We start from the raw sequence: 27237 nt of genomic DNA on the forward strand, positions 1-27237 counted from the left end.
AGTCACTCCATCACAGTGCTGAGCAGAGCAGTGAAAGGACCTCTGTGTCTCTGCATCCACACCATGGGAGACAGAGCTCACCCACTGTCTTTGTGCTTCAGCTCTGACCGTGACACACACTGTCTGATATGACCAATCAGTCCAGTTAACACTGAAGAGAAGAAAGAGGCGGAGATAGAAGAAGAGGAGAAGGGGTTATGTGTCGTGACGTCAGGACGGTCAGTCATATTGAGGAGGATTTGGTACCCCCCAGTGTTTTTTGTGTCTCCCTGTATCGTCCCGCTGTCAGATGTCGCACTATGCTAACTCATTACCATCGGAAAGGGGAGGATATGTTTCGCAGGGACTCAACGGTATGTGGCGTGATGGGTAGTATTGACTGACGCTGGGAAACATGCTGACTAGGAGGTGTCAGTGTGATGAAGCAAAGCTTACTTCCTGAATCCTACTTCCCAAATATTCCACATTACGTAATTTGAGATGTCCCCTATCCTGTTCAAAATTACAGTTCACTATCCAGTGTGCTAAAATCCTAAATCATTCATCCATTACCCATTTACCAGCCGGTTTTGTGGTTCATTTTTGAAGAAAAGAGAACTGAAAACTACAGATTGGAAACTTCAGAAAGATTCCATCACACGTAAAATGGTATCAATGGAAAATAAGGCCTCATTTAAATAAACATGGCCTTTGAAGGGGATTTAAGCACACAAGGTGGAATAATGGTAAAGTCATTAAAATACTTCTTATGGCTGAAGGGGCAGTATTGAGTAGCTTGGATGAAAGGTGCCCATATCAAACGGCCTGCTCCTCAGTCATAGTTCCTAATATTTGCATTTTATTATTAGTATTGGATAGAAAACACTCTAAAGTTTCTAAAACTGTTTGAATTATGTCTGTGAGATTAACAGAACTCATATTGGCAGGCAAAATCCTGAGTTGAAATCAAAACAGGAAGTCAGAAATCTGAGCCTGTGTGTATTCACCAGAGTCCCTAAAGAAATCAAATTAAGCTATTAATGATGTTGCACTGCCTAGGGGTTCCACTAGATGTCAACCATCAATAGAAATTTCAATGAGACTTCTATGATGTTGTGGGAGAGAATGAGAGCAGAATCAGTCAGGTGTCCATCAAGCAGCCATTTCCTGATCATGCCTTTTCTTCATGCAAGCCACTGGCGTTCCATAGCTGACGAAGAGAACAAAGAATACTCCGGTTGGAACTTTATTGAAGCTATATGTTAAAAACATCCTATTGATTGATTCAGTACTTAGTTTGAAATGTTTCTTCGACCGGTAATATCACATTTTGAAGTTTTTGTCCGATATAACGCTGACCAGAATTAGCATTTGGGTATGTAAACCAGACGCGCTAACAAAAGAAGGTATTTGGACATAAATAACGGATTTTTTCGAACAAAACAAACATTTATTGTGGACCTGGGATTCCTGGTGTGCTTTCTGATAAAGATCATCAAAGGTAATGGAATATTTATCATGTATTTTTGTGTTTATGGTGACGCCATCTTTGCAGCTGTGGTATGCTTTTTTTTAGCGCCGTCTCAGATTATAGCGTGCATTTCTTTAGCTGTAAAGTTTTTTTGAAATCTGACATAGCGGTTGCATTAAGGAGAGGTATATCTATAATTCAATGTGTATAACTTGTATTATCATCTATATTTATGATGAGTATTTCTGTTGAAACGATGGGCTATGCAAAGTCACTTGATGTTTTTGCATTTAGTGAATCTGGTCGCCTCAATGTAAACTCAGATTTTTTGATATAAATATGAATTTAATCAAACAAAACATGCATGTATTGTGTAACATGAAGTCCTATGAGTGTCTTCTGATGAAAATAATCGAAGGTTAGTGATTCATTTTATCTCTATTCTGTTTTTTGTGAAGCTATCTTTAGCTGGAAAAAATGGCTGTGATTATTGTGGTTTTGTGGTGACCTAACATAATCGTTTGTAGTGCTTTCACTGAAAAGCCGATTTGAAATCGGACACTTTGGTGGGATTAACAACAAGATTACCTTTAAAATGATATAAGACACCTGTATGTTTGAGGAATTTTAATTATGAGATTTCTGCTTTTTGAATTTGGCGCCCTGCACTTCGACTGGCTGTTGTCATATTGGTCCCGTTACCGGGACTGCAGCCATAAGAAGATTTATTTAATCAACTTAACATTCCTGTTCAACAACTTTAATGTTAATAAACAGGTTGAATAAGCATTGTTTCTCTTATTATTTTTTGTGCATAGTGAATCTGCAGACATTATGGCACACTTTGAACCTCTTTGTCTTCTCTTTGATGATCCTTGTATGCCGGTTTAGTCTATATAACTAAAATCTCAACAGAATCTCATGATTGATGGTGAGGCACAGAGGCACATGTCCAAATGCTTATGCTGCTAGCCCTAATAATTCCAGACTTGAATAGGATGTACAGTATATTTCCTGAAATGAAAGTGTAAGGGAAATGTTAATGTTTGTGCTATTTCTGTGTTCTATTCATGTGCTGTTCTAAATAACCAATTTCTGTGTTCATGCAAGTGGCTGACTGTACAAATCCTCACTATTAGTAGCTGCAATTTGGCAGTACGCCCAGATCTTGTTTTGAGAACGAACAAGAAATCTCAGTTTCAAGGTCTCAGCTTAGAGAGAAAGAAGCCTCGTGAGGTATTGGTCTGTCACATGTAATGAACCAGTTTTGGTCTGTCACATGGATGAAACAAAACGGTAATGATTAATTCATTATGCAACATTATGCAAATATATGCAAATTATGCAAATTATGCAAATATCTGTGTATAGCCGTATATAAGACAACTGCTGGGTCTGCCCAGGCAGAGCTCCTGATTGACATGTTTACTATGGTGCATTGAGTTGGTTGGAACCTCTCCAGCGCTCTGACAATAAAAAATGATTCATTAAGATTGACTTCGAGTGCCCCTATGTAAGAATTTCCACGACAAAAGGTTATAGAAGAAGAGGGGGTAAAGTTGATGCAAGGCTGTGTTTGGGCAATAAATATACATATTTTTGCATAATGGGGATAGACATGATGTCCTTGGTCTATAATTTGTTAATGTTAAGAGAGGACTTAGCACCCGTCATTCCTGGATTTGAGCAACTCCMATGGGAAAACAAATGTGGGTTGGAATGACAGTTTACTAGAAAAAGGGTTGAGCAACAAAAATGAAAGTGCTTCTCAGGCATAGTGGGTGCTATGAGACGTGAGATACAGCTGGAGGCTCCAAGGTTGGGTCACAGCCAGATACTGTAGGTGCATCAACATCATATGTCTGTATCATCAACATATGTGAGTGCTAATATGAGCATAAACTGTGATACCACAATATAATATCACTTCATGGCATGGTATACTGCTTAGTTATTAGGTCACTTATGTCATGTACAGGTGATCACTCTGTTGTCGCTGAGAATTTTCCTGCACCGCATTCAAATGAGCCTCGTGATTTACATAAATTCACTGAAAACCCACAGTTTTCCTTCTCTCTCGCTCGAACAAACGCTAAAGCACCAGACAGAATAAATGTCCTACTACTGTAGATCCTACGACTGCAACATTTAAATGTACAAAAATGTATCCGAAATGCAGCCATACACAATAACAACCATCATTTTATATAGCTTAATAAGACAAGATAGATATTGGTCTACACTACATACAAGTATATCTGAAATGCAGCTGTAGGCTACACCTAAACTATAGCCTAATGTAGCATATTAAAACTATTTTCCCGTTACAAATCATCACTTCCTGCAGCAGGATTATTTTATACCTGAGATGGAACTGGACAAATTAAGATCCTACATCCCACTTGGCACTACTTGTTGAATCAACGTTGCTTCAAGGTAATTTGTCAAGGTATTGTGACATGGAAATTTCAACCACAGGATTATGTCATCATGGTAACCAAATTCCAACATAGACAAATACGTTGAATTTGTACCTTACTGTATATCCGCTATCAGAAAAAAAACAATAAACTGGTCAGCAGCTACTGGATAATTTATCTACTTACAGATATTCATTTGGTCTCCCATCCAAGATTATAACCAAGCCCTGCTTATATTTGTCACTGACTATTACCAATGTGCTATCGTGAGAATGATTACTGAGAGATCTCTTAATAACTAAATAGATTCTCTGTTGCTATCAAAGTCATTCCAAAGGGTAGGTTTAACAGAGCAAATTAAATGTAAGTCATATATCATCAATATTTAGGCCTATATAGCATTTGCGAAGTCATCAACAGCTATTGTTTCAATTCAACCCAGGGTTCATCAAAAAATAGACAATAGGCTACATACACTGAGTATACCAAACATTAGGAACACCTTCCTAATATTGAGCGGTGTGTGGACTTGAGTAGCATGTACAGTATATTTCCTTAAATGAACGGTTATCAAAGACGGTTGTGTCTTATCATGTTGAATGGCTTTTGAAATAGAAGATTAGCTCAATGCTATTGACTTTACTTGATCTTTCTGACCTTGGCCTCTAGCTATAGTGTTTCCTCTTTGCCACAAGATGTCACTTTAGTTCACTGGAAAGCCCCCAGTGTCTCATCCAAGACAGCATGTACCACTTTGCAGGAGAGGGGGTAAAATTGATGCAGGGTGGTGTTTGGGCAATAAATGTACACTTTTTTTTTGCATAATGTGGATAGACATGATGTACTTGTTCTATAAATAGTTTGTCCTGAATATGGTTGGGTGAGGGAAAACTGTAAGAGTCTTTCACGTCATGATGAGAGGTGTGTGAATTTCACACTACCCTCTAATTGACACAATAGTCTAGTTTGTGGATTATTGTTGCAACTGAAAATATTATACAGTCATTTACTATGACTTAGCAGCCTTTGACAAACACGTCAAAACTGTTTGCTGTTTATATAAAAAGAAACCATCCTTTATTCCGCATGACCACAGTTGTGTTACTTGGAATGAGGGATTGCTATGCAAACAAAAAGTTGTTACTTTTCAGAGAGGATTTAGCACTCGTCATCCCGGATTTGAGCAACTCCCATGGGAAAACAAATGTGGGTTGGAATGACAGTTTACTAGAAAAATGGTTGAGCAACAAACACGAAAGTGCTTCTCAGGCATAGTGGGTGCTATGAGACGTGAGATAAAGCCTGAGGCTCCAAGGTTGGGTCACAGCCAGATACTGTAGCTGCATCAACTGTGTAATCAACATACATTACCTTCAGAAAGTATTCACACCCCTTGACGTTGTTTTGTTGTGTTACAGCCTGAATTTAAAATAGATTCAATTAGATTTTTTTTGTCACTGGCCTAAACATAATACCCCATAATGTCAAAGTGAAATTATGTTTTTAGAATTTTTTACTAATTAATACTAAATTAAAAAGCTGAAATGTCTTGAGTCAATAACTATTCAACCACTCATTTATGGCAAGCCTAAATAAGTTCAGGAGTAAAAAAAATTCTTAACAAGTCACACAATAACCTGCATGGACTCTGTACCCCACACATACAATTATCTGTAAGGTCCCTCAGTCGAGCAGTGAATTTCAAACACAGATTCAACCATAAAGACCAGGGAGGTTTTCCAATGCCTCGCAAAGAAGGGCACCTATGGATAGATGGTAAAAAAGCAGCATTGAATATCCATTTGAGTATGGTGAAGTTATTAATTACACTTTGGATGGTGTATCAATACACACAGTCACTACAAAGATACAGGCATCCTTCCTAACTCAGTTGCTGGAGAGGAAGGAAACCGCTCAGGGATTTCACCATGATGCCAATCATGACTTTAAAACAGTTACAGAGTTTAATGACTGTGATAGAGAAAACTGGTAATGGGTCAACAACATTATAGTTAGATACAGTTATACTTGTACCAGTGTTGTGTTCCAGAATGTTCATTTGTTTTACAGACAGACAATCTTACACCATACAAGTTGCAAAAGTAGAACATGCAATGGTATCATTCTCAAAGGACAAGGTAAAAAACAGAAACAATTTGACGGATATGTATTGTACTTTATCACTGCTAAAGTTCTGGAGTGACTGGTTGTACATACAGTATATGTGCATGTAAGAGAGTGAGAGGTGAGTGTGTGTGGGGTGAGTGAGAGTAAGAGAGAGAGAGAAGATAGAGAGAGAGAGAGAGAGCGAGAGAGAGAGAGCTAAAGTGAGAAAAAAGAGAAAAAGAGAGAACAGAGAGAGCGAACCGAGAGAGCACATGTTTTACAGAGCACACAGATCTATATACAGATTACAACTTTAATTTGCTAATGGTTTTGTGTACAGACAAATAAAAGGAAGCCCGGGGGACTATTTATAGTCCTGCTACAGGGAACCACCCAGACTGAGGTTGAAGCTGGTTCTCTTCTGTACATGTGACATTTTCCCTGAAAGTCTACTGTCAAATTAGGAATCCACACAGCCAGTTATGACGTGGATTGTTTAGATGGGGATTCTATGTAGATTCCAAACTATTACTTCCCGTGTGTTGACGATCATAGATCGCTGCTGTGTGGTTTCCTGATTTCCCTTCCTCCATTTTCTCTTTCTCATGCTTTCTCTCACACTCCCTATACTCCCCGGGGGGAAGGCCTCTTATTACAAAAGTGGAACTACTCTGTGTGTAGTTGGGGGAGGAGGGTAAGTGTGGGGGAGGAGAGAAAACAAGAAGTTCTGGCTCTTATCTCCTAGAGAGAGAGAAAGAGAGAACTTTTGTGAGTGTAATGTTAACTGTTCATTTTTTATTGTTTATTTCACTTTTGTATATTATCTATTTAACTTGCTTTGGCAATGTAAACATGTTTACAATAAAGCCCATTGAATTGAATTGAGAGTGAGCGAGAGAGTGAGTGAGAGCGAGAGCGAGAGAGAGAGAGCGAGAGAGAGAGAGAGAGAGAGAGAGAGAGAGAGAGAGAGAGAGAGAGAGAGAGAGAGAGAGAGAGAGAGAGAGAGAGAGAGATAGATAGAGAGAGACTGCCCACAAAATGAGGTGGAAACTGAGCTGCACTTTCTAACCTCCTGCCAAATGTATGTCCATATTAGAGACACATATTTCCCTCAGATTACACAGATCCACAAAGAATTCGAAAACAAACCCAATTTTGATAAACTCTTAAATCTACTGGGTGAAATACCACAGTGTGCCATCACAGCAGCAAGATTTGTGACCTGTTGCCACAAGAACCAACCAGTGAAGAACAAACACCATTGTAAATACAACCCATATTTATGTTCACTTATTTTCTCTTTTGAACTTTAACTATTTGCACATTGTTACAACACTGTATATAGACATTATATGACATTTGAAATGTGTTTATTCTTTTGGAACTTCTGTGAGTGTAATTTTTACTATTAATTTGTATTTTTTATTTAACTTTTGTTTGTTTTCTACTTCACTTGCTTTGGCAATGTTAACATATGTTTCCCATGCCAATAAAGCCCTTGAATTGAATTGAATTGAGAGAGAGCATAGAGAGAGAGAGGGCATAGAGAGAGAGAAAGAGGGCATAGAGAGACAGCCATGACACAGACAAATCAGCTGAGATTCTTGGCTGCTGACGTGATGTATGAACCGCTATGAGGAGAGGAATTTGTCTGGGGGAGGTCGAGGCTATACTACTAACACAAACTTCATGGGGCCTTGAGGTTAGAGCACTGAGGGCATGAGGGGAGACCGGAAGTGTTGCCCAACATGAGGGAACTGTTTGAGGCAGTGCAGATGGTAAAAACACATGTTTTGTATTCACTGGACACACTTTCTCTATGGCGTTTCACCTTAAAGATGTGTTCTACAGACATTCCATACACTATTTCATAGAGTCCCAAATACCACTACTCCTAGCTGAACACTCACAAGACTACAGCCCCAACCTCTAAATGCAGATCGTCCAGCCAGGAGAGAGACCTTTTAGAGAGTTGATCCTGAGTGCTGGGCTGGACCTGTAGCTGTGTGTCACTGAACAAATGTTTTAATGCTTTTTATCAGATTAGCCCACTTAAAGAGCAGCGGGCTGGTCGATGGTCCACTCCGATGGGTAACAACATTATCCTGGCTGGGATTGGCAGAGACAGCCAGGCAGAGCCATCCTGCCATTGATCCAGACCCTCCAGGGCCACCCTGATGCTGCCCTCCATCAAATCCCTCATTTGTTCATGAAATACTGATATTGGCTGCGATCTCTAAACAGGCATTTGGATCTACTAGATAGAGTTTATTAGAATGTCTAAGCAGGTTAAAATATTAAGTCCAACAAACCTGTTGTTGATTGTTCGTTAATGTCTCCTAACATTCGGGGGCTCAGCCATTCTGTGCAAACAACATGATGGATTTTGTTTCCTGTCTCCTCAATGCTGATTGTCACAGAGTGGAAGTGTATAGGCATAGATTTCAATGGAAATGTCAGCCGTCGCTTCTTTTCTATTTCATCCGTATCTAGGGGAAATTTGGAGATGGAAGACAGGGATCAATACTCTGACATTCAATAGTGCCACTGCTTACATCAGCTACATACGGTCCTGTTGAATTATGTGAATCTTCGAATTCTTTATGAAAGTGAAAATAAAAATCAAGCATTTTCAGGTTTTGAAAGGTTTAACATTTTACCACATATTGCAAATAATCTGGTATTAAAAGTCAAACATAGTAATGCACAATATATGTAAAAAGCCTCAAATTGTAATCGCTATCTACTTTGAGACAGCTGCAGATTGTGGAGAATCACCAAACCTGTAATTCTGAGAGTCTTAGAGAAGACTGTTGATCTGTTTGTTGATAGCGCCCTCTGTCGTCAGAGTAGCACTTCTCATTCATGATGGAGAAATCCAGATAATCTTTTTAAACAGATGAACAAGATAACCTTGGCTCCTTCACCACAAAGCAGATTCCCTCAATAGAGCAGCCTAGCAAACAGGTGCTTTTGTCGTTCCATAGTGGCAGTTGAAATTGACGTGCTATCACTGGGAAAGCTCTTTATGCTGGAATAGAGCTCCATGGATCAATAGATGTTACCCAGGAAAGCACACAGAACCACTAATGAATACAATAGGTTCCATGGGCTTATGCTGTATGGTTTCTGCAATAACAGCCGAACTAACCACCAACCTACAGTAGAGATAAACAGACCATGGACAGTAACAACATGGCTCCAATCCTGTATTAAAAAAATTAAACAACAAAACACAAACTCAAATAACCTATGAATCTTGAAGTTGCAATTATTTCAATACTTGCCTTCGGAAAGTATTCAGACCTCTTGATTTGTTCGACATTTTGTTACGTTACAGCCTTATTCTAAAATGTATTAAATTGTTTGTTTTCCTCATCAATCAACACACAATACCCCATAATGACAAAGCAAAAACAGTGAAATATCACATTTACATAAGTATTCAGACCCTTTAATCAGTACTTTGTTGAAGCACCTTTGGCAGCGATTACGGCCTTGAGTCTTCTTGGGTGTGACGCTACATGCTTGGCACACCTGTATTTGGGGAGTTTCTCCCATATTTCTCTGCAGATCCTCTTAAGCTCTGTCAGGTTGGATGGGGAGTATTGCTGCAAAGCTATTTTCAGATCTCTCCAGAGTTGTTAGATCAGGTTCAAGTCAGGGCTCTGGCTGACCTACTCACGGACATTCAGAGACTTGTCCTTAAGCCACTCATACGTTATCTTGGCTGTGTGCTTAGGGTCCTGTTGGAAGGTGAACCTTCGCCCTAGTCAGAGGTCCTGAGAGCTCTGGAGCAGGTTTTCATCAAGGATCTCTGTGTACTTTGCTCTGTTCTTTGCCTTGATCCTGACTAGTCCCCCAGTCCCTGCCTCTGAAAAACATCCCCACAGCATGATGCTGCCACCACCATGCTTCACCGTAAGGATGGTGCCAGGTTTCCTCCAGATGTGTCGCTTGGAATTCAGGCCAAAGAGTCCAATCTAAGTTTCATCAGACCAGATAATCTTTTATCTCATGGTCTGAGAGTCTTTAGGTGCCTTTTGGCAAACTCCCAGCGGGCTGTCATGTGCCTTTTACTGCGGAGTGTCTTCCGTCTGCCCACTATACCATAAAGGCCTGATTGGTGGAGTGCTGCAGAGATGGTTGTCCTTTTGGAAGGTTCTCCCATCTCCACAGAGGAACTCTGGAGCTCTGTCAGAGTGACCATCGGGTTCTTGGTAACCTCCCTGACCAAGGCCCTTCTCCCCCGATTGCTCAGTTTGGCCGGACGTACAGCTCTAGCAAGTCTTGGTGGTTCCAAACTTCTTCCATTTAAGAATGATGGAGGCCACTGTGTTCTTGGGGACCTTAAATGCTGCAGAAATGTTTTGGTACCCTTCCCCAGATCTGTGCCTCGGCACAATCCTGTCCCGGAACTCTACGGACAATTCCGCAAACTCATGGTTTGGTGTTTGCTCTGACATGCAGTGTCAACTATGGGACCTTATATATATATAATATATATATATATATAGGTGTGYGCCTTTCAAAATCATGTCCAATCAATTGAATTCAAGTTGTAGAAACATCTCAAGGATGATCAATGGAAACAGGATGCACCTGAGCTCAATTTCGAGTCCAGTAGCAAAGTGTCTGAATACTTATGTAAAGAAGGTATTTCTAAAAAACGGTTTTCACTGTGTCATTATGGGGTATTTTGAGTAGATTGCTGAGGATTTAATTTTTTTTATAMATTTTAGAATAAAGCTGTAATAACGTAACAAAATGTGGAAAAAGTCAAGGGGTCTGAATACTTTCCGAAGGCACTGTAYGTATTATAGCAAGCTATGCTAGGCTGCATGAAGAGCACAATTACGTCCAGGGATGCCATGTTTACCCCAACTTCCCATCCTCCTGAGGAAAAGTTGGTAATGCAATTAAACTTTTTTGCATTGCATTTCACCAGTAGTCTGCAGGACAGGTTTGTGGTGTGTTTGAAGAGAAGTGCTCTTTCATAGTGACTATTTAACACACCCATTGGTCTGCAGCAATTTCTTTTCAACACCACCTGTTTTTCAATGGTGGTAAATGTATGATCAATGAGACCCTTCTTATGGAACTCATACCCTTGACTATGAAACTCAACCTTCAGAGAGTAGCAATGTTATCCCATAAAGCCATCCAAGTAAACAAGAAAGATCCTAACCCTTTTTCCCCCATACATCCCATAGACACATTAAGAGAGGGTGCATGGAAGACACGGGGATGATTAAAATAGATATATTTCCATTTTGACAGGCTTGATTTACGATAGCGTAGCACTGAGGCTAAAGCCCTAGCAGAACCATACAGCTACTCCACCGACCCAGAACTGCTGGCCGTCTCCACCGCTCTCCACCTCCAACACGGCTAATGAGTGATTCCATTATGCTGATCCAAGCACTTTGGAGCTCGTCTTCAGGATATTAGCCGCAACCAAAGGTTATTCATAGACTATCAAACCAAAGCTGTGAACAAGAACGCTGACTTATGTGTAATATTTAATTAAATTAGTAAGGGCCCCGGTGAGTGCAGGTGCACTAGCTTGCTTTAATGGCAATAGACGTCAACATGTTTACACAAGACAGGCAAGACACACTCATATATACATCCAATAACAGCTGATGTGTTGCCGTTTATTTGTCACGAAGCATAATGACAAATGTAGAATTTAGATGATGTTTTTTATTATGACTGAATTAGTACGAATTAGAAAGATTAGTCAATTTAACATCACTTCCACATCCATTGCTGTAACAACTGGCATGAATAATGTGTTCACAAATAGGCACAGCTCGGGAGGTAATACCATTCAAGTTCTGCTATGCAGCATGCCTGCTATGGGTTCAGAAGCAGACTTTGAGTGTATTGTGAAGACAAGGCCCAGTAGAGAAACACCGAGTGCCAAGTCGTTTTCCCGCGGATGGCAAAACAGCTTCCATGCTCTCTTTTATTGTAATGTAGGGCCAGCCTGTGTTATAGAGAGACAAAATGAGAGAGCACAGCTCATCAGCTGCAATCTCAGCAAATCATCTCTGTGGAATTGTGGGCAGCAAGGTTATTCCTCACAAAAATGGTGAGTATTTGGCAGTGGGGTAAGATGCATTGAGTTAAGCTATTTAACTATTGATAGAGTATTGACAATAACATCTGGTCATAAGCTGTGGTAGGATTAGTCACGTTATAATAATAAAATGCATATACAGTTAATTAAATACTCTGCAAACACTGGGCTATTGTAACACTGCCTCAAATTAGCAATAACATTCAGATTTCTATATGCAGTGAATCTAATTGCCACAAAGCTACTTGCTATAACACAGTGCATAGTATTACGTAATAGCTTAGGACAAACTGCATGGGTATTCACAAAACCTCATCACCATTTACCATAAATTTCCCACACATCCTCTTTGAGGCGGTCAATCAGAATTGAGAAAACCCCTCAGGTTGACAACATAATGATCCCTATTTGTCTGACTTGTTGCACCTCTAATCAATCCACTCTGAGTGTACTTAACAGTGCCACGTTGCTTGTGCCCCTTCTCAGTCGATGGGCAGTCCTCAGGGAAACTCCAGGTGGCCTCACTCATCCATGTGGTGGACTGACAGCATGCACCACGAACCCTGCCAGCTGCTTCTCCAGTACCTCCACCACGGCCTGGGCATCGCCCTTCTTCCCTGGCTCCTCCATCAGTTGCCGGATGCAGTTGCGGGGCACCGGTTGGGGACTGGTGCTGTAGGAAACCACCAGGGTTGTATCGTTCACCTGCAGCACCTCAAACCAGTTCTGACCGGTCATGTGTTGGAAGTGGTACCCCGGCATGCCAGTTCCGATAGCTGCTGCCAGAGTGGTTGACCAGTCGGACCGACCAGCTCACCCAGTCGTACTTCCTGGTGAGGAATTCCTGTACTTCCTGAGCCGTGACCTGAAGATTGCRTTCCTCTTTTTCCTGGAGAAGATGCTGGGATTCAAGGCARGCCTGTTCAGGGAAGGCTGCTACGCAGGCCTYGATGCATGCCTTCATCTTTGATTCCACCTCCCTGATTTTGCTGCTCCAGTTATGGATGGTTTTCTGTTCCTCACCTGGTCCCTTGGTGAGGGCACAGTGGTTCAGCAGGGCAATTAGGCCCAGGCAGAAGAGCTCCTTCATCCTCACACAGAAGTCCTCCAGTAGGCGCCTGTTCCTCGCCTCATACCTGAGACAAATGGAGAACCAACCACTCAGCTGTTGTGAATAACAATAAAATGTATCATCCTATTTACCATAATTACAAGTTAACAGTTCAAATTCATTCCACAAGTGTTGTCAAACTAAAATACTCAACCAATGACATGCTCCAGAGATGCATCAAGACCCATTTAGCATGGTTAAGAACACTTTACCTCTCCACCACCTCCAAGATGGACTACCCAAAGCTGTTGGTGCCCATCAGAGCATCATACAGCAAGCACATACAGGTTCTTCTCCCCTCCGGGGCTCCAGAAATAGCCTCTTCTTGACCACCTGAAACTGTGGCTTGGCCTCCAGAATGTCCATGTGCTTCCGGAACTTGTTCCTGATGTTCTCCTCCACTGAGAAGTAATGGGAATCCAGCCGGCCCTTCTTAATCTCACAGTCAATGTCCTCCTGTTGGGTGGACAGTACGTCCAGCTTGTTTTGTTCCTCACGGACAGGAACTGCTCTTTGACATGGAATACCTCTTTGCTCTGCACGTTGTTACAGACCAAAACACACATTTATGGGCCACATCACGATTAAATCTTAAAGGGGCAATCAGCAGTTTCTACACACATTTTTGGAATTATAAAGTAATGATATGTACCCATTGATTCCTGAAGAATATAATTTATAAATGCCTGAGCTTAGTTCAACTGTCTTACTGTATCAGAACCCAAAATATGAGCTGGTTTTACTCCAATGCTTGTCAACAAAGTAAATATAAACAAACACTATAAAGTCTCAAAACATGGTTAAAGTATAATTTTTATATCATGTATGGTCAGTCCTTACATCCGTAGCTCTGTTTATGATATTATAATTTGTTTATGTTATGAATGTTATAATGGAGGGGTGTTTTTTGTTATAGTTTCTACTGCTGTTTGTCCCTTTAATGATTGATAGTCAGTAAAAATAAATACATAGAATATCATAATTAACTCAATAAAGTGCAGTAGTCAGGCAGCAAGTATAATCACTGGCCTGGAATGCCACTATGCCACTATTTACAGACACGTTTTAGAGATGCTTGTATACAAGAGCTACATTTTTATATCTGATATTGTCAAGGTCAAAGGTAAAAATCTGTATAATATTGAATGAGATGCAACATTTGCATGTAAAACAAATGACAATCTAAAGCCAAAAGGAGATAATACATTTATCATGACATAAAATGACTGAAATAGACAGAGGTGTGAGCAGCCCTTCACTGGGTCTGTTTATGCCTCATTTGGTTTCAGAACCGACCAAGCCCAAGCAATATATATAAAAAAATATCCTTTCATCCCTTGTCTGCAACTCTAATAGGCTAAATTATTACGTCCTTGATCAGTCCACAATCTGTAGAGGATGGACGGTCATGCAGACACTGCGCCATTTTCAAATACATGATGTCCAATTAACCAAGCCTTAATAAATAAACACCAATTAGATGTGTTTTATTTTGAATATCTTGGGTTATATTTTTACCAACAGTCTGTGTTGTATTTTCCAATGTTTAAAAAAAAAAGATGAACAATTTATCGCAAATTTTGAAACTGACTTTATTTTACTTTTACGTTTGTATTACTCCAACTGCAATTAATAACTACTGTAGGTCAAATAATATAATAATTCAGTGTTTTCATTCATGCCCATGTTTGATGGAGACGCACTGTATGGGTACATTTACGCAAGCATTTAGCTAAGTCCCATGATAAACATTGGGCACACGTTGCAGCCTTTACCCCTGTCTTGTTGTTAGAGAAACCCATTACTCTCTTACAACAGTACAGCGTTTCTTTACCTGGTAGTGGCTCGACTTGTCCTTTAAGCCCGATCAGCCACAACAGCTGCAGTTAAGATTTTTTTTCTCACGTTTTCTCAAATATTCCCAAGGCTCTTCGCTGTGATGTTGACGATAGGTCCTAAAATAGAGGAGGAATCGCGGCCACGCATTTAATATCTGCAGTTTGGCTTGTGGAGACAAAGAGAGAGAGGGGGGAGAGAGAGCGCGAGAGAGAGGGAGAGAGATACAACCCATATTTATGTTAATTTATTTTCCTTTTTATACTTTAATTATTTGCACATCGTTAAAACACTGTATATAGCCATAATATGACATTTGATATGACTCTATTCCTTTGGAACTTTTGTGAGTGTAATGTTAACTGTTCATTTTTTATAGTTTATTTCACTTTTGTATATTATCTATCTAACTTGCTTTGGCAATGTAAACATGTGTTTACAATACATGCATTGAATTTAATTTGAGAGAGAGAGAGAGAGAGAGAGAGAGAGAGAGAGAGAGAGTGAGAGAGGAGCGCACACTAAGCAGTGGAATATTTTTGGATTCCCTCTCCCGTCTCAACCGTCAGTGCTTACATGAAGAGGATTTTGGTAAGATCTTATGAGAGAGGGAAAGAGAGATGTGACTGTGACTATACTTTTCACTGATTCTCGAGTACAGGCATTTGGCTGAAGATCTTGTAAGAGACTATTGCGCACTTTGTGTGAAAGAGTCAGCCATTGAAAATGGGTGCGGGATGTGCACACATTGTGTATTCTGAAATGATTTTTTAAAAACTCAGTAAGTACAGCACGTTTGTATAAATGTGTGACAGTGTAACATGTTTTAGTGGTTAAGACATTGATCGATGGGTGAGACGTCAATACCTTTTACCAAATCCATCTCCCCGACAGGGAAAGCTTTTATCTGCTACCTATAGCACATACAATATTTTCTAGCCTAGTCTTTTTGTACAACCAGCATTGTATTCAAGATGTTACTTATTGAAATCCAATTAATGAAGTCTAGTATACAATTTGAGGATGTGCGTGATTGTTACATGTAAATAAATCACTAAAGCTCTCGACCTCATAATCAAAATAATATTGTGCCTCTAATATTGTATAGGCTTATATGACAGTTAAATTACATTGATAATATTCGTCCAATTTTACATATATATATTCGTTTACAATGAATTGAAAAACCTCCCTAGTGTCTAAAACAATTAATTGCATCAGTTTTAATATCTCTGTCTCTATCTCTCTCTCCCCAAGTGCGCGCCATAGACTCATAAACTACTCCCCGTCCCCTTATGATCAGAAACCATAATCTGATAATAGATTTGGTGAATGCACAATTACAACTCTTTTATTCACTGAAATGTTATGAAACTGATTACACAAAACAATAGGATTTAACGGCATTTATTTGCAGTTTAATAAAACAAATATCCTATTTAGCGATGTCTTTGAAGCATGCTGCAGCCAGTCTCGAAAGATGACTTCTGACTGATGCATAAAGTTGTGGGAGCTGCACATATAGGCAAATTTCACATTAAACAAGTGCTTCCAACACGTCATGAAGTTATGCAGGTAAGACAATATCTTATGTCTCAGAGAGATGGCCTACTCGTCTTAAAACATTTCAATTTTGGTCCACCGACTCAGGGGAGGGGAGTGTGGGGGGAAACCTGTTTTTCTGGCTGGCATGGGCACATACCACAGAGGTGAAGCCTATATCTGTGTGCGCTGTCTCGATGTCTCCTCTTTGACAGTGCAGTGGCCTAAAAACAAAAGCAGACGTTTAAGTAAGCCTACTCTTACATAGTAACATAAATGACCAAATCATGTATTTTTCATTTAGGCCCACCATGAGGCTTATCAAAACGGCCCATAGGCCTATACATTGATTTACTAATACAGTGAGGCAAACACCAGGCCCTCTGGTGGAAATATACACTCTTAGAAAAAAGGGTTCCAAAAGGGTTCTTCGGTCTTCCCCATAGGAGAACCCTTTTTGGTTCCATGTAGAACCCTCTGTGGAAACGGTTTTACCTGGAAACAATAAAGGCTTATTCAAACTGTTCTCCTACTGTATGGGGACAGCCAAAGAACCCTTTAAGATTGTAGATAGCACCTTTTTTTCAAAAAGTGTAGGCACAGCATCTTCACAGTATTACATTCACTTATATGGCATCATGTGTTGGTGCCTACATTAGCACAGTATTACCAAATGTTTACTTATCAGGATTCCACATCTATTCTGACACCTAGAGGTATGAAATAATACTACAGCAGGGGTCTCCAACCCTGTTCCTGGAGAGCTACCCTCCTGTAGGTTTTCGCTCCAACCCCAGTTGGAACTAACCTGGTTCAGCTTATCGACCAGCTGATTATTAGAACCAGGTGTGCTAGAGTTGGAGTGAAAACATGCAGGAAGGTAGCTCTACAGGAACAGAGATGGAGAGACATGTACTACAGCCACTACCCGATTGGCTTTATTCAACACATGATCCCAATCCCAAAAGGACCCCTAGACCCTATACTATACCCTATGCAGTTGTGGAGGTCTGATCATATTAGACATCTGCAATCAATATGGTAATAGCTCCACCTTGCCCTCTGATAGGCTAAGTGGAAGTTTCACCATATTGCTTATCAGCCTTATAGGAATCAAATCATCTCAGATATCAGCAAGTGCATAGGGTCTAGGGGTCCATTTGGGAAATATGAAAGGAGCAAAGCCCAGCTAAAAAGTTAGATGACAACCCGCCTCAGTCGTCTGACAACCTACCGCTGGGATAGAGTTGTATTTTTCAGCGAGACAATTACACACATTTTAATTCCCAAAGCACACCAGAATGGCTTCCCAAGATGTCAAGTGGTCTAGTCTCAGTCTCAGAACTTGAGACATTTTGTCAAAAACACTGGATATACGTATGTTGCCGCAAGGGTTGTGCAAAGTTGGTGTTTCCTCCAAGTAGTAACTAAGGGGGTGGAGACTTATCCAATTATGATATTTCTGTTTATTTTGTATTTGTTTTGAAACATTTCTACAACTTTTTTCACTTTGAAAATGTKGAGTAGGTTGTGTAGATCTGTAGGAGGGGGAAATCAGGTGTGCTTCCAGATATGAATTTAATCCCTTTTTAGATAACATTTTGATGCCTTAAAATGGTAACTTCCTATTCCATGCTAAAATAAAAGTTAATTATATTATTTTAAACTAATACAATTGCTCGGAGAAAGAGATTGTCTCAAAAAGATATGGTAAAAAAATATTGATACCCCTGTTTTCAATACTTTAACAGCCTCCTGTTGATAATTTTTCTAATTATATTATATTGTCTTTTTTTATCAAAGTACAAATAATTTTAGACCTGACTGTATGTATTGCCCTCATCATCATTTCTCCTTTGCCAAGATAATCCATCCACCTGACAGATGTGGCAAATCAAGAAGCTGATTAAACAGCAGGATCATTACAGAGGTCCACCTTGTGCTGGAGACAATAAAAGGCTACTCTAAAATGTAGTTGGGTCAATGCGGTTTCTGTCTGAACGTTCGAGAGCACCACTTTCTCCTCCATAGCAGTAGTTGACACTTCCACATTGTGCTGTTTATTTCTGAATGTTTTCAAAAACCTATGAAGCAATTTTTTGACACCTCAACACAGTACAGTGTACTGTGTATGGCTCTGCAGTTGACTACCTTTTAACATCATTGGTTTACATTCCATCTAAGAACATAAAGAATTAATAACAAAACACCATATGTGCTAAAGTCTTTTTTTAATTCAGTGCAAAAAAGTATTTACTTAAAACCAAGGATACTGTATATAAGGTTATCATAAAGCATGCATTCAGACTCATTTCTGAAAGTAAACTTGACAGTTGGCAGTGGAAAATAGAAAACATAAGGACTGAATTGCAACACTGCTCATTGCAAAAAATTCTAATATCTAGATTTAATTCATTCCATTCATTGACAAAGGAATTGCCCACCACCCAAAAGGAAATTACTATTATTTTAAAATTGAAAGAAGACTACTAGTAGTCTCCAAAAACCTTTAACCTTAAAGCTCTCATGCCAACCTGACCCTGGGAGTGGATGAGGATCAGTTCCCTTCACACTGGGCCAGCGCATCAATCATCTTGGCCTGAATCTTCTCCACCCTGGGGGACCATTTCTCCCTGACTTCAACCTCATCATCCTCTGTGACCACCGTATATGCCATTAGTGTCATCAGGCCCATTTGAAAGACATTAGCCAGTTGGGAACACTTTTTCTCCATGACGTCTCGGTTTTGCTTGTAGTGCTCAATGTACACTTTCAGCAGACCTCTTTGTTCAAAAGTTTTCTCCTCTTCTATGACACCTTCGTAGTACGTTTTTAGAGAAAGGTCACTCTGGTCTCTCTCATAGATCCTCTTGAACTCTGCCATGTATCCCTCTCTTCCCTCAGGGTCTTTTTGGATCTGTTCCACCATGGTGTTGAAGGCGGTGTATTGGTGCTTGATATACTCTTCATACTTGCCGTACTTCTCATTGACCTCGTCCAGTTGACTCTGCTTCAGAATCTGCTGGTTTGCCTTGGAGATTCTTTCCAGCGTGGCGTGGATTTGGTCGAATTCTTTGGCGTTCTGTTCTTGGGTGAGGTCTTTGGCGACCAGGCCCTTTGTCACCTTCACCACTGCAGTGACTGTGTAAAAGAGTGGGTTGATGGTGGCGGCGAAGGAAGAGGCTTTCTCCATGCAATTTAGTAATGTGACAAATGTCTGCTTGTCCATGTCTGCTGCTTCACTTACAGTATGACTTCACTGTAGTCCTGGAGAGTGAAGAGACAGTCGTTTAGTATGTACACCTCATCGCTCATGTCTGCAAGTAGTGCCAACTTAATCAAATTTGAATTACAGCATGTGGGGTCATTTGCTTGAACCTGTATTCAGAATATGCACAAAGCAGCCTTATGAATCTTTGGCAAACCTTTTAGTGTTTGTTCACATTCTGCAAATGCATCTGGAATTTAGCTGAATAATAATATAATATTGCCATGAAGATGAAGGACAGATTACAGTCTGCTTTGTGCTCTTTGAACATCGGCTTACTTGCAAAACAAATTGGAACACAATATTATACCTGTTATTTTTAACAAGAAGGAGGTTATACCTATTTTGCTGTAGGCCAGGCCTGGGCAACTCCAGTCCTCGGGGGCCTGATTGGTGTCACACTTTTTCCCCAACTAACACACCTGACTCCAATAATCAACTAATCATGATCTTCAGGTAAAAATGCAATTAGTTTAAATCAGGTGTGTTTGCTAGGGATGTGGGAAAAGTGTGACACCAATCAGGCCTCCGAGGACTGGAATTGCCCAGGCCTGCTGTAGGCAATGGCAAATGGTTGCTGTCCAGACCTGAAACTGGAGTGTGATGTACCGTATATGCCACACATTAGATGGAAATATTAATTAATAAATACTTAAATACTCGTCCTAGAGTATTGATGAATTTACAGTTTCTTATGCAATCACCGCAAGGGATTACTTCTTTTGGTACCAGTCCAATCTACAGCTAGCATTATTCAGTCTAAAATTGTGACAAAAAATACATGGTATTGTGCTAGACAGATTCAATGTCCATTGAGTTCATCTAAAATCATGATATGTAATAGAATCTTACCTTGTGGTTCTGTAGTAGTATTTCTAGATGTGGTTATGTTGTGTTTGAACTAGCAGTGTTTATTTCCATCTGTAGACCCTGTTCAGTCCTCTGTGCCATGTAAGGGCAGAGTGTGGAAGTGACTCATGCATACATGATGCCGATTGGGTTACGGGGAAAAGGCTACTCTCCAATCCACTTTTGATTGGCTCACAATTCCACGGCTGCAGTGTAGAACACAGCTACAACCAAACTTATTCTGAGTGATGTCAACCTCAATGGAAATCTTTCATTAATGTTCTACTGGATTGAGGAGTGACAATGACAAAGTACAAAAATTATGTTGCTTGGGTTACGGGGAAAAGGCTAATCTTCAATCCACTTTTGATTGGCTCACAATCCCACGGCTGCAGTGTAGAACATACTTATTCTGAGTGATGCCAACTTTCATGGACATCTTTCATTAATGTTCCAGTGAAGAATACAAGTATTAAGCTATATTGTATGAGCAAAATAGCCCCAGAACATCAAAGGGCCACCTCCATATTTTACAGTAGATATGGGGTTCCCTTCTGCTTATTTTTTTCTCTCTCTCAGAGGACTTGACCCCTAGGATCATGCCTACTATCTGGCCTGACAGCTTCTGGCTGTCCACCTGGTCGTGCTGCTGATCCAGTTTCTGCTGTTCTGCCTGTGGCTATGGAACCCTGACCTGTTCACAGCTCACCCTGTGTGTGTGTGTGTGTGTGTGTCTCTCTCTCTCTCTGTGCGTGTGTGTGTGTCTCTCTCTGTGTTTGTGTGTGTGTCTCTGGTGTCTCAACTGTGTTTGATGTGTGTGTCTCTGTTGTGTGTGTGTGTGTGTGTTGTGTGGGGTGTGTGTGATGTGTGTGTGTGTGTGTGGTGTTGTGTGTGTGTGTGTGTGTGTGTGTTGTGTGTGTGTGTGTGTGTCTCAATTCAATCAATTCCAATTCAAGGGCTTTATTTGGCATGGGAAACATGTGTTTTAACATTGCCAAGCAAGTGAGGTAGATAACATTACAAAGTGAAATAAACATAAAAATGAACATTTAAACATTTACACATACAGAAGGCCGCTCTCTCTTCTCTCTCTTCTCTCTCTCTCTCTCTCTCTCTCTCTCTCTCTCTCTCTCTCTCGTCTCTCTCTCTCTCTCTCTCTCTCTCTCTTCTCTCTCTCTCTCTCTCTCTCCCTCTCTCTCTCTTCTCTCTCTCTCTCTCTCTCTCTCTCTCTCTCTCTGTGTGTCTCTGTCTCTCTGTGTCTGTCTCTCTCTCTCTGTTGTGTCTGGTCCTCTTTGTGTGTGTCTCTCTCTCTCTCTCTCTGTGTGTGTGTCTTCTCTCTCTCTCTGTGTGTGTCTCTCTCGTCTCTCTGTGTTCCTCTCTTTTCTATCAATTCAATTCAATTGCTTTATTTGCATGACGTAACAATGTTACATATTCCAAAAGCTTATTTTGGATATTTACAATATTAAAAATTAATAAAATGAGAATCAAAAGTTGTCAACGGGGGCACAGTAACAATAACCAAGGCGTCCAAAATAACCTACATTCAACAGTAACAATAAAGCATACAGTGAGTACATGTGGCAGGTTGATTGGTTCTGTCAGACACTTTTCCCTCAACTTACGCAGGCAGCAATGCAGTGCGCTGCCAACCCACAGCTCTGCCGGTCTTCCCCCAACAGACGGGTAGCCTATCCTCCATCAGAGAGGTCTTTGAAACCTTGAATAAGGGTTTTCAAATTTGGGAAATGACCACTCTATTTGTTTTATATTTTTACATGGTTGTCAGGAATGCAGTCCGCCAGTGTCTGCGTTTGTGCAGTGTTGCACAGCCTTTTCCTCACAGGGAGCCAGGTTTTCCTGTTGTCTACCCTTCTCAATGGGCAAGGCTGTGCTCACTGAGCCTGTACTTTGCAAGTTTTTCTAAGTTTTTGATCATAACCATGGTCAATATGTAGTCCACGGTGTACTGTCGATTTAGGGCCAGACAGATGAGCACTGCTTTTGCTTTGGGGTTTGTGCTTGTGTTTCCCAATAAGCCAATGCAGTTTTTGTTTTGACTGTGTTTGTAATTTGTTATATTCTGATTTATTGGATGTTCTGGTCTGAGGCTTCAGTGTGAGTTAGAACAGGTTGTGAACTCAGCCCCAGGACCAGCTGGATGAGGGGACTTCCTTTTTTTTTTTGCTCACTTTTGGCATTGCATGGGCTTGGTAATTGAATATTGACGAGGGGTCACTGTATGTTTAGATGTTTTCCAAAACTTAATTGCTCTTTTTTTGAGTTTTTATTATTAGTGGATATTGGCCTAATTCTGCCCCTGATGCATTGTTTTGTAGATTTTTCCTGCTGGAACATATAGTGGTAGGATGAAACTTACAGAACTCTGCATTGCAGGTTTCAATGGGGGTGCCCATGAATGAAATCTTGTTTTGCAGGGACCCCACACCCCGCCATAAAGGCTGCAATGGTTCAATGACATATTCCATTTGTTTTAAGCCACATTGTTTATAGGTATTTCCCAATTGAATTAGTCTTTTTAATGGCGCAGGAAGCTGTGTGTGTGTATTCGGGTGTGTGTGTCTCTGTTGCTCCTGTTAGTGTCTGCGGTGTGTGTATCTGTGTCTCTCTCGGTGTGTGTCCTTCTCTGTGTGTCTCTCTGTCCTCTCTCTGTGTCTCTCTCTGTTTCTCCTCTCCTCTCCGGAGCTTCTCTCTTCTGTGTCTCTCTCTGTGTCTCTCCTCTGGTGTGTCTGTGTCTCTCTGTGGGTGCTCTGTGGGTCTCTGTGTGTGTATCTGTGTCTCTCTCTGTGGTGTCTCTCTCTCTCTCTCTCTCCCTCCTCTCTCTCTCTCTCTTTCTCTCTCTCTCTCTCTCTCTCTCTCTCTCTCTCTCTCTCTCTGTGTCCTCTTTCTCGGTGTCTCTCTCTGTGTCTCCTCTCTCCTCTGTATCTCTTCTCTTCTGTTGTCTCCTCTTGGTCTCTCTCTGTTTCTCTCTGGGTGTCTCTCTCTGGTTGTGGGTATCTGGTCTCTCCGTCTCTCTCTGTGTGTGTCTCTCTCTCTCGCTCTCTCCTCTCCTCTCTCTCTCTCTCTCTCTCTCTCTCTCTCTCTCTCTCTCTCTACTCTTATGAAGGTTGCATAAAGGGCTTTGCAGTGTATGCGATTCCCTTGAGAGCTCTGGTGAATAAATGTGATTTCAACACTGAAACCCTCCCACTTGCTGGCTAACAGATTTGAGTGATGGAGTGTTTTTAAACAGCGCTTTTCAGTACATTTATCATAAGCCAAAGCTTTAAAAAGCTTACTAATGGTTTTTCGTTGGAGGACTGTTGGTCCCCTGCTTTCTTCAGGTCGATTGACCAGGTCCTGCCGCTGTAGTTCTGGGCTGATCCCGCACCTTCCTCATGACATGATGCCCCCGAGGTGAAGATCTTGCATGGAGCCCCAGACCGAGGTATTGACCATCATCTTGAAACTCTTGTCTCATTGTTTAATAAGTGCTAGCCAACAGTTGTGCCTCTCACCATAATGCTCTTGGCCATTGTCCTGTAGCCCATCCTGTGCAGGTCTAACATTTATCCTATGTCCGTACACAGCTCTCTGGTCTTGGCTCATTTGTGGGAGTGGAGTCTGTGATGAGTGTTTGTACAGGTGTCTTTGTATACAGGTTAACAAGTTCAAACAGGTGCAGTTAATACAGCGTATGAGTGGAGAGAACAGGAGGGCTTGCTAACTTCTCTGCGCTACAGTATCCTGGGTTTAAATTCGACAACATACGGCGCCCCCAAATAATAGTCATAAAAACCATCCTGAAAATAACAAGTGTCTCACATGGTTCAAAAGCCCTAGAATTCTTGCTAATACCAACTGCGTTGTCAGGATTTTAAAAAAGGGATTTACTTGCGAGAAGAATACAATGGCGATTATCTGAGGACAGAGCCCCTACCTATACTATCAACCAGCACAGGCGTAACAAAATCACCAAATGTGCAATAAAATATAATCGTCTTTACTTTTGAAGATCTTGCTCTGTTTGCAATCCCAAGGCTCATTCTTTACACATATGAATGGTCTTTTCTTCGTTAAATCCATTTTTTATAGCCTAACACGAACAGTTTTGTGAAGGGGCTTATCTCGTTGAATCCGTGTCAATTCAATTTTCGACGAAACATTCAACGTAAATACACAGGACTAAAACGTGACTTTATCCAGTCATGGTTTGGTGTCATTGCAATCAACGTTTGCGTTGGTAACAACAACCAAACGTGATGGGTCATTTCGCGGACGTATGACTCAAAAGAAACCGTTGAGACCAACAAGTAATGACCTCATTGTGCACCAATTATATGACCGCTCGTTTCGTTGATTGACTGTATTTTAACCCAATGACCACTGATCGTCTTGAAATTCTAGCTTGGTTTTAGATGCCAATGGAGCAGGAGGTTAAACTGGCAATATGTAATGTTTTCTGTGTTGGAAGGAACCAACCCCATGTAGTAAACTCCGGCGTAAAGACGGTTCTTTCGCCATTGAAGATTCATTACTGAGGAGCCAAGCTTGGTACGGCACAGCCACTATTTTGGTAACGCGCATCTTCAGCTGTTTATATAATGAACATCATGGCAATAAGTCAGGGAAAGCAAAATCTAAGACAGATATCGAATGTAGACAAAGTATAGAGGAAATTTGATCGTGAAAGTTGTGAAAGATATGCTTTTGGAAGAGGTCTCAGTTAGCCGACCATAGCTATTACTCCAAAATGGAAGTCATATTTTTTCAACGGAGAGGACACTGTTTTGGACTGGTAAGTTCTTCTCATGCTAATGCCGTTGTTTTGAAATTAATAATACTAAAATATTATTTGATGTTTTTACATTTTAATTTGCAATATATAAAATGTTATGAAATGTGTAAAGTACAACATTGGCGTATACCATTGTGTGGGGTATGTTTGTATGGATGTGAATGACCCATAGCCTATGTTTTGTGTGTATATTATACAGTTGGGGAGAACAAGTATTTGATAACACTGCCGTTTTGCAGGTTCCTACGTACAAAAGCATGTAGAGGTCTGTAATTTCTTCATGGGTACACTCACTATGAGAGGACGGGAATCTAAAACAAAAATCCAGAAAACACATTGATGATTTTTAAGTAATTTAATTTGCATTTTTAGTGCATGACATAAGTATTGAACATGCAGAAAAAGCAGATCTTAATATTTGGTACAGAAACCTTTGTTTGAATTACAGAGATCATACGTTTCCTGTAGTTCGTTGACGCAGTGTGCACACACGCAGCAGGGATTTTGCCCACCCTCCATACAGATCTTCTCCAGTCATCAGTTTCGGGGCTGTCGCTGCGGCAATACGGGACTTTCAGCTCCCCCAAAGAGTCTTCTATTGGGTTCAGGTTCTGGAGACTTGGCTTAGGCCACTCCAGGACTTGAGATGCTTCTTACGGCGCCACTTCCTTAGTTGCCCTGGCGTGTGTTTCGGCGTCGTGTCATGCTGGAAAGACCCAGCGCACGACCCATCTTTCAATTGCTCTTACTGAGGGAAGGAGGCTGTTTGGCCAAGATCTGCAGATTACATGGCCACTCTCCTCCCCTCAATACGTGGTGCAGTCATCCTGTACCCTTTGCAGAAAAAGCATCCCCATAAGAATGAGGTTTCCACTCCATGCTTTCACGTGGGATGTTGTTCTTGCGGGTATGTACTCATCCTTCTTCTTCCTTCCAAACACCGGCGAGTGGTTTAGACCAAAAAGCTCTAATTTTTGTCTCATCAGACCACATGACCTTCTCCCATTCCTTCTCGTGCGTCATCAGATGGGTCACTTGGCAAACTTCAGACGGGCCCTGGACATGCGCTGCTTGAGGCAGGTGGACCTTGCGTGCCGCTGCAGGATTTAATCCAGTGACGGTGTAGTGTGTTACTAATGGTTTTCTTGAGGACTGTGGTCCCACGCTCTCTTTTCAGGTCATTGACCAAAGGTCCTTGCGTGTAGTTCTGGGCTGATAAACTCACCTTCCTCATTGATCATTGACTGCCCACGACGGGTGAGATCTTGCATGGAGCCCCAGAGCGAGGGTGATTGACGTCATCTTGAACGTTCTTCCATTTTTCTTTAATAATTGTGCAACAGTTGTTAGCCTTCTCACAAGCGGCTTGGCTATTGTCCTGTAGCGCCATCCGCAGCCTTGTACAGCTAACAATTTTATCCCTGATCCTTACACAGCTCTCTGGTCTGGCCATTGTGGAGAGGTTGGAGTCTGTTTGATTGAGTGTGGGACAGGGTGTCTTTTATAACTAGGTAACCGAGTTCAAACAGGTGCAGTTCATACAGGTAATGAGTGGAGAACAGGAGGGCTTCTTAAAGAAAGAACACTAACAGGTCTGTGAGAGCCGGAATTTCTTACTGGTTGGTAGGTGATCAAATACTTATGTCATGGCAATAAATGCAAATTAATTACTTAAAATCATACAATGTGATTTTCTGGATTTTTGTTTTGATTCCGTCTCTCACAGTGAGTGTACCTATGATAAAAAAAAATTACAGAGATCTCCTCTCTGT

The 27237-nt window shown here is 40.9% G+C and overlaps 1 protein-coding gene and 1 pseudogene across 1 annotated transcript; both read right to left on the reverse strand.

Annotated features, from left to right (window-relative positions):
• Positions 1-12586: 12586 nt before the first annotated feature.
• On the reverse strand, positions 12587-19078 carry LOC111964662 (protein rapunzel-like; annotated as a pseudogene).
• On the reverse strand, positions 18839-20757 carry LOC111965123 (protein rapunzel-like). Its single transcript, XM_023989128.1, has 2 exons — positions 20671-20757; positions 18839-19817 (listed from the first exon to the last, which is right to left on the reverse strand). The coding sequence occupies exon 2, from the start codon at positions 19777-19779 to the stop codon at positions 19108-19110; it is 672 nt and encodes a 223-aa protein (XP_023844896.1). The 5' UTR covers positions 19780-19817; positions 20671-20757; the 3' UTR covers positions 18839-19107.
• Positions 20758-27237: the final 6480 nt, after the last annotated feature.

The sequence above is a fragment of the Salvelinus sp. IW2-2015 genome, linkage group LG6.1, assembly GCF_002910315.2.
Source record: "Salvelinus sp. IW2-2015 linkage group LG6.1, ASM291031v2, whole genome shotgun sequence".
NCBI classification, from domain to species: Eukaryota; Metazoa; Chordata; class Actinopteri; order Salmoniformes; family Salmonidae; genus Salvelinus; species Salvelinus sp. IW2-2015.